Source organism: Sebastes fasciatus, chromosome 18, assembly GCF_043250625.1.
Source record: "Sebastes fasciatus isolate fSebFas1 chromosome 18, fSebFas1.pri, whole genome shotgun sequence".
Lineage (NCBI taxonomy): Eukaryota > Metazoa > Chordata > Actinopteri > Perciformes > Sebastidae > Sebastes > Sebastes fasciatus.
The window spans coordinates 26517860-26534905 of NC_133812.1; the positions used below are offsets into that span (position 1 = coordinate 26517860).

Sequence of the window (17046 nt, forward strand, 5' to 3'; positions counted from 1 at the left end):
GCACCCCGGACTACATCTCCCCAGAGATCCTGCAGGCGATGGAGGACGGGATGGGCCGCTATGGACCGGAGTGTGACTGGTGGTCTCTAGGAGTCTGCATGTACGAAATGCTTTATGGAGAGACGCCGTTCTACGCCGAGTCACTGGTGGAAACCTACGGCAAGATCATGAACCACGAGGTCAGAAACACCAGTTCAGTCTGTGGATTCACTTCAGATGATTTAAATTAAGTAAAATGTTTTCTTTAAAGAGCCCTTTCCTGTTAGTCAACATGGTGAGGTGTTTTGGGGGCGGAGCGTTAAGTGGAGGCAGATTAATTCTCTGAACATGTTAGTTACCGCTGGCTAGCACGTACTGTTGGCTTGCTTTTTAACAATGGCTGAAGAAAATACTATTTTCTCTCAATATGTGCCGTCACTCACGGCAGCGCTGTAAAGATAAATTGAGGGCGTATAAATCTTTGGATGCCTATAGTTAACTATCCTTCAGTAAAGTCAGTCAAAAAGAGAGTCGGACAATATCGGCTAAACGTTTCAGAGATGGAGAGAAAGGGTTGCTAATAGTTTAGCCTTCTGCAAACTGGCAAAGGCTCACGGCTACGGTTAGCAGACGGCTAGATATGAGCAACATTTACTCTCCATCTCTGAAACGTTTCGCCGATATTGTAGCTCGCTAAAGCCTCAAATGTCTGTGATATCTGGATTCTGGCACCCAACATCACAGCAAGATGACATTTTAGATGTGTAACATTAGCCCACTGCTAGCGTTAGCCTCCAGTCTTTCCTTTGTTTTGCCTCCAGCTAACACCGTGACGTCATCATGACGTCGACATAGAAAAGGGTCTATATGGAACAAATTAAAAATATAATCAGATTTTGGTCACATTCAGATAATTCATGTGTGAAAACTGAAGCGTCTCGTCTCCAGATGATCATTTATACACTGAACCAGAGCGGTTACTTGTTTCAGCTCCTCTGCTGCTGTTTCCAGGTTATGTGTTTGTCTCCAGACTCTCGTCCTACTTCCTCTTTTCTAAATCTGAACCTGTCTCAGTGGACGGACGCCGTGTCCTGCTCTCCATTTCTGTCTCATTACCTCTCTCCATCCTCTTCACTTTCTCCTCCTTGTTTGTCTCCAGGAGCGTTTCCAGTTCCCCTCCCATGTGGCCGACGTGTCCGAGGACGCCAAGGACCTGATCCAGCGCCTGCTGTGCTCGAGGGAACGTCGACTCGGACTGAACGGGATCTCTGACTTCAAGGGCCACCCGTTCTTCAGCGCGATCGACTGGGAGAACATCCGGTCCGCCGAGGCCCCCTACATCCCCGACGTGTCCTCGCCCACCGACACCTCCAACTTTGACGTAGATGACGACGTCCTCAAGAACCCGGTGAGGACAACCGCCAACTATTAAACCAGTTACGGTGTACCAGTGTCCCCGTCATTAACCCATCAGAATTTCTGTAGTCTCTCAGACACTGACCCTAGTCTCTCCGGTCCTGATCCTAGTCTTTCAGACACTGACCCTAGTCTCTCCGGTCCTGATCCTAGTCTTTCAGACACTGACCCTAGTCTCTCCGGTCCTGATCCTAGTCTTTCAGACCCTACCTCTAGTCTCTCAGGTCCGGTCCATGTTAATGACCCATGACCTTTCCACATATACATTGAAGAATATAGAGGTCGTCCAGTCTGACAGTGTTTTTCCTTGCAGGACATCAGCCCTCCAATGTCTCACACTGGTTTCACTGGTCAGCACCTCCCCTTCGTCGGCTTCACCTACACCACTGACAGCTGCTTCGCCGACTGCAGCTCAGTCAGCCGGGCAGGGCTCGGCCTCCGCCTCCGCCACGAGGAGGGGGAGGTGGACGGAGGAGGAGGAGGAGGAGGAGGACAGGAGGTGGAGGCGTTCGAGAGGAGGATCCGCCGACTGGAGCAGGAGAAACAGGAGCTGAACCGCAAACTGCAGGGTAAGACCTCTACTGGATGTAGTACTTCAGACCTCTGACCTCTACTGGATGTAGTACTCCTGACCTCTACTCCTGACCTCTGACCTCTACTGGATGTAGTACTCCAGACCTCTGACCTTTACTGGATGTAGTACTCCTGACCTCTGACCTCTGTATCTGTAGAGTCCACCCAGGCCCTGCAGGCTCCGGCTCGAGGAGGAACTCTGACCCGAGACAAAGAGATCAAGAAGCTGAACGAAGAGATCGAACGGCTGAAGAAGAAGCTGGCAGGTCAGAGTGGTAATTGTACTAGAAGTAATGGTAGTAGAAGTAAAAGTTATGTTAGGACTATCAGTGCAGTCAGCATCCATCATGTGAGTAAGCCCCACCCCTCTGCTCTGGTAGACTCTGATAGGCTGGAGCACCAGCTGGAGGAGGCAGTGTCACTCAGACAGGACTACGAGAGCTCCGCCTCCAAACTGAAGACCCTGGAGAAGCAGGTGAAGACCCTGAAACAGGAGAAAGATGAAGTCCACAAGGTATTTACACCACTGAGAGCATCCTTTGGTTTACCAGGATCAGGTCTCAGTATCCTCAGGTCTATTAGGATCAGTTCCAAGTATCCTCAGGTCTATTAGGATCAGGTTTAAGTATCCTCAGGTCTATTAGGATCAGGTTTAAGTATCCTCAGGTGTATTAGGATCAGGTCTCAGGTGTATTAGGATCTCAGTTCACCCCTGGTTCTCGTCCTGTGTGAGCAGCAGCTGGCGGACTCTCTGGAGCGTCTGAGGAGTCAGACCAAGGAGCTGAAGGAGGCTCACTCTCAGAGGAAGTTGGCCCTGCAGGAGTTCTCAGACCTGTCGGAGAGGATGGCCGACCTCCGGTCTTCCAAACAGCGTCTGTCCCGTCAGCTCCGGGACAAAGAGGAGGAGATGGACGCCCTCCTGCAGAAGATGGACGCCATGAGACAGGAGATCCGCAAGACCGAGAAGAACCGCAAGGAGGTGAGAGAGCGTTTGTTACGCCCGCAATCATTTGTACAGTAACGCCTCCAGAGAATAAGGTTTTGATAAGGTTGATGGAGAAGAACAGCATCACTGTGTGACAGAAACATGAGCTGTAGTTCCTCCTGTTCACCACCAGAGGACGACAAACACCATCAGAGATGATGCACGACATTATAACAGCTTTTAATGTGTTCACTTTGTGAAGTCATCCATCACACAGACTGAACCCTCACGTAGTAGTCTGACTTATTATCATCAGTCAGATTCACTTCCTGTCTGATCAGAACTGTAAAGGAGCAGTTTGTGATGTTTTAGAGAAGATTCAAACTGCACTGACGGGACAGGAAGGAGGGGGAGGAGACCTTCAGAATAAACGCATTCTATGTGTTTGTCAGCTGGAGGCTCAGCTGGACGATGCGAAGGCGGAGGCGTCGAAGGAGAGGAAGCTGAGGGAGCACAGTGAGGTTTACTCCAAACAGCTGGAGGGGGAGCTGCAGAGCCTGAAGGTCAGAGGTCACACACACACAAATCAATTCTTCTTCTTCGCCGCTCCAAAACAGTAGTCTTCACTGTGCTGTCGCCCTGGATGTATCATGACTGCAACTGGCAACTACTGTTTTAGAGCAGCGAAGAAGAACTGACTGCAGGTTGTTTGTTACGTGACGATAGCAAACAACAACAGTGCAGTGTTGGTGGAGAGTGACTGGTTCTGGTTCTGGTCTCAGTCTCAACAGGGTCGTGGAGCGACAGCCGGGGGGCCGGAGTTTCAGCAGGAGCTGTCGCGTCTGAAGGCGGAGCTCGATAAGAAGGTCCTGTTCTACGAGGAGGAGCTGCTGAGGAGAGACTCCACCCATTCCTCCGAGATCAAAAACCTCCGTAAAGACCTGCACGAGTCAGAGGGGGCGCAGCTCGCCGCCAACAAGGAGCTGCTGCAGCTCCGAGACAAGCTGGACAAGGACAAGAGGGACAGGTGAGTCCTGTACCAGGTTAAACAAGAGGGACAAGTCAGTCCTGAACCAGGTCAAACTAGAGGGACAGGTGAGTCCTGAACCAGGTTTTTTTTTTTGTCCCTGCAGACAAACAGAGATGGATGAAGCTGTTTCAGCTCTGAAGGAGAAATCTGATCGAGAGAAAAACCTGCTGACGGAAGATAACCGCAAACTGACGGCTGAAACTGACAAGGTGACGAAGCCCTGCCGTCAGTACTGTAGTATTACTGTAGTATTACTGTGGTATTACTGTGGTATTACTGTAGTATTACTGTAGTATTACTGTAGTATTACTGTAGTATTACTGTGGTATTACTGTAGTAGTACTGTAGTATTACTGTAGTAATACTGTAGTATTACTGTGGTATTACTGTAGTATTACTGTAGTATTACTGTGGTATTACTGTAGTAATACTGTGGTATTACTGTAGTAGTACTGTAGTATTACTGTGGTATTACTGTAGTAGTACTGTAGTATTACTGTAGTATTACTGTAGTATTACTGTAGTATTACTGTGGTATTACTGTAGTAGTACTGTAGTATTACTGTGGTATTACTGTAGTAGTACTGTAGTATTACTGTAGTATTACTGTGGTATTACTGTAGTAGTACTGTAGTATTACTGTAGTAATACTGTAGTATTACTGTAGTATTACTGTGGTATTACTGTAGTAGTACTACTGTAGTAGTACTGTAGTATTACTGTGGTATTACTGTAGTAGTACTGTAGTATTACTGTGGTAATACTGTAGTATTACTGTAGTATTACTGTGGTATTACTGTAGTAATACTGTAGTATGGTTATTATACAGTATCATGTGATCTTCCTGGTTGTTGCAGCATCAAAACATCTGTACTACTGTGACTGCACATGCTCAGTTAGTAACCGTACTTCTTTCTCAGCTGTGTTCGTTTGTGGATAAACTGACACATCAGAATCGTCAGCTGGAGGACGACCTGCAGGATCTGTCGTCTAAGAAGGAGAGCGTGGCTCACTGGGAGGCTCAGATCGCAGAGATCATCCAGTGGTGAGTCCGTACAGCAGGGGGGGGCGCTCTGTGTTATGAATGTGTAGCTCCGGGACGATTCACCTATCTCCTGATTCGATACGATTGCATTACTTGGGTGCCGATTCGATATGTATTGCAATTTTTTAGTATTGCGATTCGACTTTGTTAACGTGTGCGTGTGTGTGTTCAGGGTGAGCGATGAGAAGGACGCTCGAGGCTACCTTCAGGCTCTGGCCACCAAGATGACGGATGAACTGGAAACGCTGCGCAGCTCCAGTCTAGGAACAAGACCTCTGGTAACACACACACTAATAATAACACACACACATATACACACATGGAACCAGTATGGAACCAGTATGGAACCAGTTCAGGACCCAGTAATAAAAGGAGCAGCTCACCTTTCTCCTGTTTCCTGGTTGGACATGAAACGTTTTTTCCCCTGAACCACAGTGAGGCTTTTATTGTGAAACAGAAGGAGGAAGTGTTGGGGAGGTTTGAGAGTTTACAGTTTTTATTTTTCACCTGTTCAGGTTCAAGTGTGGTTACAGTAAATTAGTTCTATTTGTTCTTCTGTTTGTACTTTAGTCTGGTGTCTGTTCTTCTGTACTTGTGTCATTAGTACCTCTCTGTGTTGTCTGTACTTGTGTCAGTAGCACTTGTGTCAGTAGTACTCGTGTCAGTAGTATCTGTCTGTGTTGTCTGTACTTGTGTCCGTAGTATCTGTCGGTGTTGTCCATACTTCTGTCTGTACTTGTGTCCGTAGTACCTGTCTGTGTTGTCTGTGTTGTCTGTACTTGTGTCAGTAGTACTTGTGTCCGTAGTACCTGTCTGTGTTGTCTGTACTTGTGTCAGTAGTACTTGTGTCCGTAGTACCTGTCTGTTTTGTCTGTGTTGTCTGTACTTGTGTCAGTAGTACTTGTGTCCGTAGTACCTGTCTGTGTTGTCTGTACTTGTGTGAGTAGCACTTCTGTCAGTAGTACCTGTCTGTTTTGTCTGTACTTATGTCAGTAGTACTTGTGTCAGTAGTACCTGTCTGTGTTGTCTGTATTTGTGTCAGTAGTACTTGTGTCAGTAGTCACTGTCTGTGTTGATATATTTCTTTTAATCTACCATCTCAGCCTGAGTCAGGAATGGCCACACCTCCTAGGAAGCCCTGGCCTCCTATTGGTGGAGACAGGAGGGTGAGTGTGTCAGTCGCTGCTTTCAGCCAATCAGGATGTCTCGTTATGGGCGGGGTCTAAGGAGCTTGCATGGCTATTGACTCGCATGTCTGTCACTCATAATAAGCCCACAATAGCTGCTTTAATCCACCATGGCACCATTGTGAGCTCGGGCTGTCCCCAGCCAGCGTCACTGGTCTAAAGAACAAAACCATTTGTGTTTCTGCCATCATGCCGACAGCCCTGCAGTGTTGCTCTAGAGCCCACCCATAACACGCTGCCTCGGTGTAAACGTCACCCATCCTACACCGCAGCTTGGGTCATAATGGTCGTTGAGGGAATTCAAGGGGGTCTTGGGGTGATGTCATACGATGATGTCATATCACCCAGCAGTGACATCATTCATCAGGAGTTTCACACGGAGTCAGATATCCTGGTTAAATGACGCTGTGTTCATGGGCTGCACTGATTGCTCCATCTTGTTACTGCCAATCAGGGGAAACTTCAGGTGCTTTCAGACACCTGAGACTGTCCACCTGTGACCTCATCATACAGGAAGTGGTCATATCAATATGATGCAATTTATGTAGCTTTTAATTAATTAACAATGAATGATCAGAATAATAATGTTCTTCAGGTGTGTTTCTGTGGTTGCCATGGTTGCACAGCTACTCACTGTCTGAAAGCACCTTGGATGATCTGTGTTGTTGCCTTGGTTACCTGCTGCCTGATGGAGAGTGGTGATTCAATAGCTGTTTATGTACCGGTGTTCTTGATCAGTAACGCTACCTGTCCCCCCCCCTCCACCGTAGGACCCCCTGTGGAAGGTGCGTCGCAGTCAGAAGTTGGACAATTCGGCTCGCCTGGAGCTCCAGTCGGCTCTGGACGCTGAGATCAGAGCCAAACAGCTGGTTCAGGAGGAGCTGCGCAGAGTCAAAGCTGCCAACATCAACATGGAGAGGTCAGAGGTCACACAGAGATAAACTGTCTCTCTCTCTCTCGCTCCTCACCTGTCTGTCTCCTCACCTGTCTGTCTCTCTGTCTGTCTGTCTGCAGTAAGCTGAAGGAGTCGGAGGAGAGGAGTCTGGAGATGGGGGAGCAGGTGGAGAGTCTGAAGAAAGAGATGGAGGACAATCGTTCCCGCTCTGGCAAAGGTGAGAGAACCTGGCATCCCTCAGGGTTCAGTTCATGGACCTCTGGTGTTCCACCTGTACATGTTCCCTCAGGTAGAACCGCACAGGGAGATTTAGCTCTCTCACCAGGTGAACACAGCCCAGTAGACTTATGTCCTCCAGTTAAATAAAGACAAGATGGAAACCACTGAAAGATGTAGAAATATCTATAAAGTTAGAAAGCTGGTGTTCACCTCCAGCAGCAGGGACTCATTCATGTGTTCACCTCTGACCCATCTCTCTGCAGGTATGAAGCTTCCAGACTTCCAGGACTCCATCTTTGAATATTTCAACACGTCTCCTCTGGCTCCTGACCTCACCTTCAGAGTGAGTCCCCTGTCTGTCTGTCTGTCTGTCTGTCTGTCTGTCTGTCTGTCTGTCTGTCTGTCTGCTCAGTCGCTTCCAGCCTCTTTTCATTAATTTGTTTCAAGTACAATAACTGCAGTTTTGTCTGAGTTTAACGTCGGGAAGTTGCAGGTTTTTATGTCCTTAAGGTCGGCTTGAGGTTTAGCTAACTGGTTGTTTTCGTCTGGCTTGATCGATAGATATAATTTGGTATCATCTGCATAACAATGAAAGTTTATGGAGTGTTTTCTAATAACATAGCATATACTATATAAGGTGAGTTAGGGCTGGGCGATATGGCCTAAAAATAATATCACAATATTTTTAGGCCATATCGCGATACACAATATATATATTCAAATATCCTCTAAGCACTTCATAAATGCTCGATTTAACCCTTTTGATGCATACAATCACACCAATATGATGATTCTTGTAGTCCCTACAGAACACTGTATGTCTGCATTAAAACCTTCTTGTTTATATTCATTAGTGGTTTCTGTTTCATGCAAAAAGGGGGAAATCACGAGTTAAATTTAACAAAGCAGTATTCATTTACCAAATAGTTTTCTGGTAATACATGCTTTATATATTTTGATAAATAAATAACACACACACACACAAACAGAGTTTTTAATGGCATGTAATAAGTGTAAAGTAACTTATTGTTTACCAGTAAGCTGTTATAACATTGTTGATAATACAAATTATTATTTTCCCACTAGTGTAGGAAGACTCACCAATTGCGAGGTGCAGCCTACTGTATGGCCAAAGCACTGCAGTCTTATCCACTTATTCAGGCTGCCAGCTTTGGTTCTGTTAGCTGGACGTTCAGATCGGTAGTTGTGGAGAAGTGGGTCACCTCTGTTAGCTGGTTGGCCAACTTTTCTCTCACTAAAATGTAGAACTCCGGTAGAGCTTTCTCTGCAAAAAAATTGCGAGCAGGCAGTTCATATTTTGGATCAAGTGTCATAATGAGTCTTTTGAATCCGGGCTTTTCAACTACGCTGACCGGCGCTGTGATGTAGGTGTTTACAGCGGCTGTGATTTCTTTTCATTTTGCGCTTTCTTTGTCATATGGGATTGCTTTGGAGAGCGGGCATTACATGACAATTTGTAGTCCATGTTCGCGATATAGTCATTTTATACACCACGCGTGGGACAAGCTGCGGTTCATCGACTATATTCAATGTATCGCCCACCGCTAAGGTGAATAGAACTGTGGAACTCCGTGACTAACTTTGGCGTGCATAGAGGATTCATCGTTAATATGTACAAATAAATAGGACTTAAACCAGCTTAGTGAGGTTCTTTTAATGCCAATTACATGTTCCAGTCTCTGTATTAGGATGTGATGGTCAATGGTGTCAAATTCAGCACTAAGATCTAACAAGACAAGCACAGAGACAAGTCCTTTATTTCACTAGTGCTGTCTCTGAGCTATGATGCACTCTACTGACTGACTGATTAAAGTGTGTCAACAGCATTCAGATGTGTTAATGTCCCTTCAAACGTTTCTTCTCTTTGACACGCAGACCATGGACATAGACTCCTCCCCCCTGATCTCAGAGGCCACGTCCCCCTCACCCTCCACCGCCTCCGAACACGAGGTCAGTCACAAACTCTGATTCTCTAAGCATGTCAGTGTGTTAGTGTGTTTTATATATACTGTATATGTTCCTTTACCTGTCCTGAGTCGAGTCCTGTTTGTGTCAACAGGAAGTTAAAGCAGCGTCAGTCCCAGCGAGCCCAGTGAGCCCCTCCCCCACCTACCAGAGCTCAGCAATGACCACACCAAAGGTACGCTACTGTTTCCCCAGGTGGGACGTTACCTGTAGGAATAATCTTTTTCTTTGTTAAAGTTTCATCATAAACATGAATTACGTGTCATGTGTTCACAGCCCAAAGCTCATCAGCTGAGCATCAAGACGTTCTCCAGTCCAACTCAGTGCACACACTGCACCTCGCTGATGGTGGGACTCTTCAGACAGGGATACGCCTGTGAAGGTACACGACACACTCCGTCAGTTTAGACTCCAGGTTGAAGTCTCAGGTAGCGTAGAGTAACATACGTTCAGACAGTAAGATGTTCCTGCTGCTGTACACTCCACTACCGACTCTAAAGCTAAATAGAGCCAGTTGTAGCTTAATGGAGAGGAAATAAATAATAATATATATAAGAAGAAGACATGAATAATGTTACTAACATTGTTATTTGTCCCTGATATAAAGAGAAGCTTCCTGACTCTTGTCTGTCTTTCTTTAGTGTGCTCCTTCATCTGCCATGTTTCCTGTAAAGACCACGCCCCCCTAGTCTGTCCAATCCCTGCGGAGCAGGCCAAGAGGCCGCAGGGCATCGACGTCCAGAGAGGCATCGGCACCGCCTACAAGGGCTACGTCAGGGTGAGTGACGAAGTAACGAGGCAGTACTGACAGCAGGCAGTAGTTTTACAGCAGGCTCAATGTGTCGCTGTCTTCCTGTCAGATCCCGAAGCCCAGCGGGGTGAAGAAGGGCTGGCAGCGAGCGTTCGCCTTGGTCTCTGATTGTAAACTGTTTCTCTACGACATCCCAGAGGGAAAGTCCACCCAGCCCGGGGTGGTGGCCAGTCTGGTGCTGGACCTCAGGTAACTGTCGGCACTCTGTAGTCTCGAGGGTTTTTGATTATTTTATGTGAGTTTGAATACATTTTCTGTTTCAATCCTAATGGGAACTATATTATTTAGGGGTGGGAAATACTTAAAAATCACAACACATATCAAATCGGCACCTAAGTATCGTGATAGTATCCATGCGGGAGATGAATGGTGAATCATTCCAGCCCTGATATTTTTGTGTGTGTCACAGAGAGGAGGAGTTTTCCGTCAGCTCTGTCTTGGCGTCAGATGTGATCCACGCCACCAGGAAGGACATCCCCTGCATCTTCAGGGTAGGTTACCCCGTCCCCTCTAACCCCTCGCTGTCTGACCTCTGACCTCCCATGTGATCCTTAATGTTATGTTTGCCACGATCAGGTGACGTCGTCACAGCTGATCTCGCAGCTGTCCTCGGTGTCTCTGCTGGTGCTAGCGGAGAGCGAGGTGGAGAAGAGGAAGTGGGTCAGGATCCTGGAGGGTCTGCAGAGCATCCTGGCCAAGAACCTGCTGAAGAACCAACAGGTCCACGTCTTGCACGAGGCCTACGACGCCTCGCTGCCCATCATCAAGACCACGCTGTCTGCCGCTGTGCTGGGTCAGTAACAACTTCTACTGACAGACTGTACGGAGACGAGGACTATGTAGTTCTCTGCAGCTGTAGTTCTCTGATGAATCTTTCATACCCTATATTTCTTATTGGCAATTATATTTATTGTTTTAAATGTATTTATTCTAAACTCAAACCCGTTTCCTCTCTCTGCAGATCGGGAGAGGATCGCCCTGGGAACCGAAGATGGACTGTTTGTGGTGGAGGTCACCAGAGACGGTGAGACAGGCAGCTGATATTCAGTATAGCAGAAGTTCTCAATCTGTTTTCAGTCAAAGACCCTTAAAGATAGAGAGTATACTGAGGAACCACTCATGTATGTCCCTCGGAATAATTTGATGTAGCTCGTTTTCAAACTTCTAAAGTCGTAGTTATGTGAAAGAACAACACAAGAGAAATGTATTAAAACAATATTAGACATGTATTAAACATATTTGCAGAATCTAGAGGTACAGATTTGTTATATTAGAACCTAATCTATGAACTATTATACCAACCCAGTCACCAGACATTTATTTTGGCATTTTATGATTCTGCAAACCACTGGATACGTTGAATGTCGCAATTCTGAATCCCAAAAGAGTTTAATGAATACGTTTCATATCAGCCTCGTATCACGCTTGCAGAAACGCACAACGCCACATGGTTAATGTTGTGAAACGGTTGGTTAGGTTTAGGTAATAAAACTAGTGGTAAAGGTTAGAAAAAACATGATTTGTGTTAAAATAATAACGTAACAACCGTAACGCAACAACTGTGACGTAGCACGACGTAGCGTAAAAAACGTACATTGGGCTGATTAACACTGTAGATTTAAACATTCAAATATTCTTCGTTGAACTATGAAGCCTTTCGTTAAAATAAGATGTGATAATTAAATGAATGAATCTTTTCACAGACCGCCTGGCGTTGTGCCACGGACCTCACTTTGAGAATCGCTGCCATAGATAACTAACCTCTGTCTCTCCCTCCAGTGATCGTGCGGGCAGCAGACAGTAAGAAGGTTTATCAGATCGATTTGATCCCGAGGGAGAAGATGTTCGTGCTGCTCTGCGGTCGGAACCGCCACGTTCACCTTCACCACTGGGGGGCGCTGGAGGGCGCCGAGTCCGCCTTTGACATCAAGCTGACAGACACCAAAGGCTGCCAGGCTCTGACTACGGGGGTGCTCCGACCCGGAGGCCCCGCCTGCCTGCTGGCTGCCATCAAACGTCAGGTCAGAAAACAGAACCAGAGAGTAAAACCCAGCGCTCCCTCACTGTGGTTCTGTTCCTGCTCTAAATGCTCTGGTTCTGATCCTCCAGGTTCTGTGCTACGAGATCACTCGAGTAAAGCCCTACTATAAGAAGCTGTGGGAGGTGCAGGCCCCAGGAGGGGTGCAGTGGTTGGGCATGGTGAGGGAGCGGCTGTGTGTGGGTTATCCTTCAGGCTTCGCTCTGCTGGCTCTGCAGGGGGAGTCGTCCCCCATCAGCCTGGTGAGCCCGGCCGACCCGTCGCTGGCCTTCCTGGCCCAGCTGGCTCTGGACGCCCTGCACGCCCTGGAGGTGGGATCCACCGAGCTGCTGCTCTGCTTCAACCAGCTCGGCATCTATGTGGACGGACAGGGCCGCCGGTCCCGGACCCAGGAGCTGATGTGGCCCGCAACGCCGCTCGCATGCAGTACGTTATTAATACCTGTACATACAGTACGTCATGTATTTAAAACCGTTAATACAGGGGATTTTAGACAGGTGAGTTCAGACAGGTGTAGCTGGTTGTCAGGGGAGTTGAGACAGGTGTAGCTGTTTGTCAGGTGAGTTTAGACAGATGTAGCTGGTTGTCAGGTGAGTTAAGACAGATGTAGCTGGTTGTCAGGTGAGTTTAGACAGATGTAGCTGGTTGTCAGGTGAGTTAAGACAGATGTAGCTGGTTGTCAGGTGAGTTTAGACAGGTGTAGCTGGTTGTCAGGTGAGTTTAGACAGGTGTAGCTGGTTGTCAGGTGAGTTTAGACAGGTGTAGCTGGTTGTCAGGGGAGTTGAGACAGGTGTAGCTGGTTGTCAGGTGAGTTTAGACAGATGTAGCTGGTTATCAGGTGAGTTAAGACAGATGTAGCTGGTTGTCAGGTGAGTTTAGACAGATGTAGCTGGTTGTCAGGTGAGTTTAGATAGATGTAGCTGGTTGTCAGGTGAGTTTAGATAGATGTAGCTGGTTGTCAGGTGAGTTTAGACAGATGTAGCTGGTTGTCAGGTGAGTTAAGACAGATGTAGCTGGTTGTCAGGTGAGTTTAGATAGATGTAGCTGGTTGTCAGGTGAGTTTAGATAGATGTAGCTGGTTGTCAGGTGAGTTTAGATAGATGTAGCTGGTTGTCAGGTGAGTTTAGATAGATGTAGCTGGTTGTCAGGTGAGTTTAGATAGATGTAGCTGGTTGTCAGGTGAGTTTAGATAGATGTAGCTGGTTGTCAGGTGAGTTTAGACAGGTGTAGCTGGTTGTCAGGTGAGTTAAGACAGGTGTAGCTGGTTGGTTTCTTGTGTCTCCGGTAAGTAACAGGTGTAAATATAACGGGTATTAATCAGTATTGACAGGTAATTGATCAGCACCTGTCTGTCTCTCCAGGCTCGAACTCGTCCCACCTGACAGTCTACAGTGAATACGGCCTCGACGTCTTCGATATCCACACCATGGAGTGGGTTCAGACCATCTCGCTCCGCAAGGTAACCAATCACAGCTCAGCACTGCTGGAGAACCAGCCAATCACAGCTCAGCAAACGGCTAGTCCACAGTTGAGAAGCAGCCAATCACATCTCACGTCTCTGTCCTCAGATCAGACCTCTGAATGTTGAAGGGACGTTAAACCTGCTGAGTTCAGAACCTCCTCGTCTGATTTACTTCAGCAACACCTCGTCAGGTAACGACCAGACACACCCGGACACACCTGGACACATCTACATGACCTCAACCAGCCTGAAGCTAAGCTGTCTCCACTTGTCTGTCTGTCTCCACCTGTCCTTCTCTACCTGTCTCTCTCTCCACCTGTCTGTCCTCAGAGGGCGACCTCACCATCCCGGAGACGTCGGACCAGAGCAGGAAGTTGATGGTTCGAACTCGCAGTAAGAGGAAGTTCCTCTTTAAGGTTCCCGAGGAGGAGCGACTTCAGCAGAGGAGGTGACTGCGTTATTCATGTGTACTAATTAATGTGTATTAATATCAATTAATGTGTATTAATATTAATGTGTATTAATGTGTGTGTGTGTTTTCAGGGAGATGCTGAGAGATCCAGAGCTCAGATCAAAGATGATTTCTAATCCCACAAACTTTAACCACGTGGCTCACATGGGACCAGGAGACGGCATGCAGGTCCTTATGGACCTCCCTCTGGTAACTCCTCCTCACTGCACCTCCTCCTCCTCTTCCTCCTGCCGGCATGTTCTCCTCCCTCACCTCCTCTCCCCTCCAACAGCTCTGGTCATCACACTGACTCCTCCTCTCTTCTCTCCTCCTCCTCCTCCCCCTGTCTCACCTTCCTCACCTCCCCCACCCCCACTCCCCTCAGGTTGGTGATGTCATCTCCCTCTCCCCCTCCCCGTCTCCCTCCCCCTCTTCCTCCTCCTCCCGTCACACCCTCATCTCTCCCCCCTCCAACTTTGAGCACGTCTATCACATGACTTCGGCGTCGGCCGGCGCCTTCTTGCAGAAAGACACCTCCTCTTCCTCCTCCCAGCAGAGCCTCCTGCAGCCTTCCTCCTCCTCTTCCTCCTCCTCTCCCTCCACCTCCTCTCTGGGAAGGGTAGGCCAGCTTCTCTCTATCTCCTCACCCCTGCTCCCCCTCTCTCCGCCACACTCCCACACTCGTCTCCTGCCTGGTCTGTAGTGGTTGGCTCGGTTTGTGTGAAGCTCTGAACATTAGTCAGGTTGATGCAGCGTTCACACTTCACGGTGTTCACACCTTCAGATATCTGAACGTCTGCTTTATCTTTATTCCGCAGTTTGTTTTCATTCTTTGTTTCATATCTATCGTTATTCATATTCATATCTATCTATTTATCTTTCATGATTCGTCTGAGTGCAGCTTTAAAGATGATAAGTACAACTAAATCTAACTGCACATGCTGCTCACCACTTACTGTCTTCTAACTCCACTTCCTGTCCTTTCACTCCTATTCCTGTCTTTTCACTCCACTTCCTGTCATTTCACTCCACTTCCTGTCTTTTTACTCCACTTCCTGTCCTTTTTCACTCCACTTTCTGTCTTTTTACTTTACTTCCTGTCCATTTCACTCCACTTCATGTCCTTTTCACTCCACTTCATGTCCTTTTCGTTCCATTTTCTGCCCTTTAACCCCACTTCATGTCCTTTCACGCCACCCTCATAAACTACTCACTCCACTTTCTGTCCTTTTAACTCCGCTTGAACACACACCACCTGGAGGTTTTAATGTGGTTTATATTTATGTGTCTGTGTGTGTGTCTGTGTGTGTCTGTGTGTGTATGTGTGTGTGTGTGCAGAGCGTGTTGTCTTCCTCTCAGGATGACTCCATTAAAGATAAGCCCCGCCCACTGTCCAGTATCTCCCGGCAACAGAGGAGCAAGACACAAATCACACGTACAGCCTCAGGTACACACACGTTTTAATTAGTTTCATTTTTTCAGAAAGATTTAGTTTTAGTTTATATATATTTAGTTTTTATATTTTTAGTTTCAGTTTTGCAGAAAGGTTTAGTTGTTTTTATATATTTAGTTTTAGTTTTGATATTTTTATTTTTATTTTTTATACTTTTATTTTTCAGTTTTTTTATATATATATATATTTTTTATATATTTAGTTTTATAAGTAAAAGCAGTTTTTATGTAAATGCCTTTAGTGTGTAGTATCTCACTGACATGTGATGTCATCTGTAATCCATGTTTTTATTGGTTCAGATTTTGGGGGAGGAGCTTCCTCTCGCAGCATCTCTGAACCGGACCACGACCTGGACCGAGAGGTAACGCACACAAATACACACACAAATAAACACACAAACACACAAACACACACACACACACAGGACTGAAACATACAGAGTCAACAGACCCTTATACAGTCTGTAAACTATGATGACGTACGGACGTTTGCACACAGCAACCAGATGTTTAGACGCTGGTAACCGTTTTAATTCACTGTTTAAAGCTTGCTAACTTCCGTTGCCAACATGCGCTCATATACTGATGACGTCAGCTGTAAAAGGGTCTATAGTTTAACATCCGAACTACAGAACATATCAACAGCGTGAACCTGTGTCTTCCCTCCAGCCGGACTCGGACTCGACCAAACACTCGACCCCCTCCAACAGCTCTAACCCCAGCAGCCCCCCCAGTCCCAACTCCCCCCACCGCAGCCAGCTCACCTTGGACGGCCTGGAGATGGATCCCTGAGGCCCCGCCCCCTATACCTGAACCAATCAGGCTGCAGACTGAGAGTTTAGATTTTACTTGATGATTTTATTGTGGCGGGGTGAGTCTGAGCTGCTTTTATTTTTGTTGGATTTTACCTGCTGGGAAGCCCCGCCCCCTGGTTTTAACCCCCGCCCCCTGCTGATGGCTGCTGTGTTTGACCTTTGACTTTTACTCTGATTGGCTCTGTGGGACCAATCACCTTCTCTTCTTCTTTATTAAATAACTTCCTGTTAAGCTTTAGCGGGCTGTTAGCTGCTGAGCTAACTGTGGCAGAGGTCTCACTCTGATGAAAAAAACACTGTATGAATTAATTTTTAAAGTTTTGTTAAAGTTGCACATCATCATCGTCGTTGTTGTTGTAGGAGAAAAATAATCTTTGATTTTGTGTCAGTGATGATCTTTCCTGTTGCAGCCCCCCTCCCCGACCTCGCCCTGTGACCTCGCAGGTCAGGTGGAGTCAGGCGAGGGGGGGAGCACACCTGAACACTACTGCTTCGTTTCTTCCAGAATCACCAGTTAAAGAATCTTTGTAATTATGAAACATGTTATCAGCCGAACAGAAACTCAATAAAAGAATCTGGAGAGTCACTTTCTGTGTCAAAGTAGGAACACTTTTTTCAACATACTATACTACAACTTTTTTATGACTTTTTCCAGCATCCTATACCGTGACTTTTTATAACAATGTAGTCGGGGTATAAAAAGTTCCGTCCGTTCGCGTGTCATAATTTTGTTTCCTGAGTAGAACTCGAAAACTATTGAAC

General features: G+C 46.8%; 1 protein-coding gene across 5 annotated transcripts in view; it reads left to right on the forward strand.

The window, feature by feature from the left end:
• Positions 1-16870, forward strand: part of cdc42bpb (CDC42 binding protein kinase beta (DMPK-like)) — a 26660-nt gene extending 9790 nt beyond the window's left edge. The window contains exons 7-39 of one of the 5 annotated variants that reach the window (XM_074616500.1): positions 1-179; positions 1139-1387; positions 1709-1964; positions 2127-2234; positions 2349-2482; positions 2705-2947; positions 3346-3456; positions 3676-3920; positions 4027-4132; positions 4844-4968; positions 5141-5246; positions 6072-6134; positions 6926-7074; positions 7170-7267; positions 7533-7612; positions 9166-9240; positions 9350-9430; positions 9532-9637; positions 9897-10033; positions 10116-10255; positions 10476-10557; positions 10643-10859; positions 11028-11090; positions 11846-12087; positions 12176-12530; positions 13466-13563; positions 13673-13757; positions 13897-14014; positions 14110-14227; positions 14403-14636; positions 15356-15464; positions 15770-15831; positions 16139-16870. The exon at positions 1-179 is cut by the window's left edge and continues 22 nt beyond it. In XM_074616500.1, coding sequence (XP_074472601.1) covers positions 1-179; positions 1139-1387; positions 1709-1964; positions 2127-2234; positions 2349-2482; positions 2705-2947; positions 3346-3456; positions 3676-3920; positions 4027-4132; positions 4844-4968; positions 5141-5246; positions 6072-6134; positions 6926-7074; positions 7170-7267; positions 7533-7612; positions 9166-9240; positions 9350-9430; positions 9532-9637; positions 9897-10033; positions 10116-10255; positions 10476-10557; positions 10643-10859; positions 11028-11090; positions 11846-12087; positions 12176-12530; positions 13466-13563; positions 13673-13757; positions 13897-14014; positions 14110-14227; positions 14403-14636; positions 15356-15464; positions 15770-15831; positions 16139-16261 — 4697 coding nt within the window. In that variant the 3' untranslated portion in view covers positions 16262-16870. Of the gene's footprint in view, positions 180-1138; positions 1388-1708; positions 1965-2126; positions 2235-2348; positions 2483-2704; positions 2948-3345; positions 3457-3675; positions 3921-4026; positions 4133-4843; positions 4969-5140; positions 5247-6071; positions 6135-6925; positions 7075-7169; positions 7268-7532; positions 7613-9165; positions 9241-9349; positions 9431-9531; positions 9638-9896; positions 10034-10115; positions 10256-10475; positions 10558-10642; positions 10860-11027; positions 11091-11845; positions 12088-12175; positions 12602-12801; positions 12845-13465; positions 13564-13672; positions 13758-13896; positions 14015-14109; positions 14228-14402; positions 14637-15355; positions 15465-15769; positions 15832-16138 lie in introns of those variants that run through there. The other 4 variants (XM_074616502.1, XM_074616501.1, XM_074616503.1 and 1 more) reach the window with 4 other exon arrangements.
• The last annotated feature ends 176 nt before the right edge of the window (positions 16871-17046 follow it).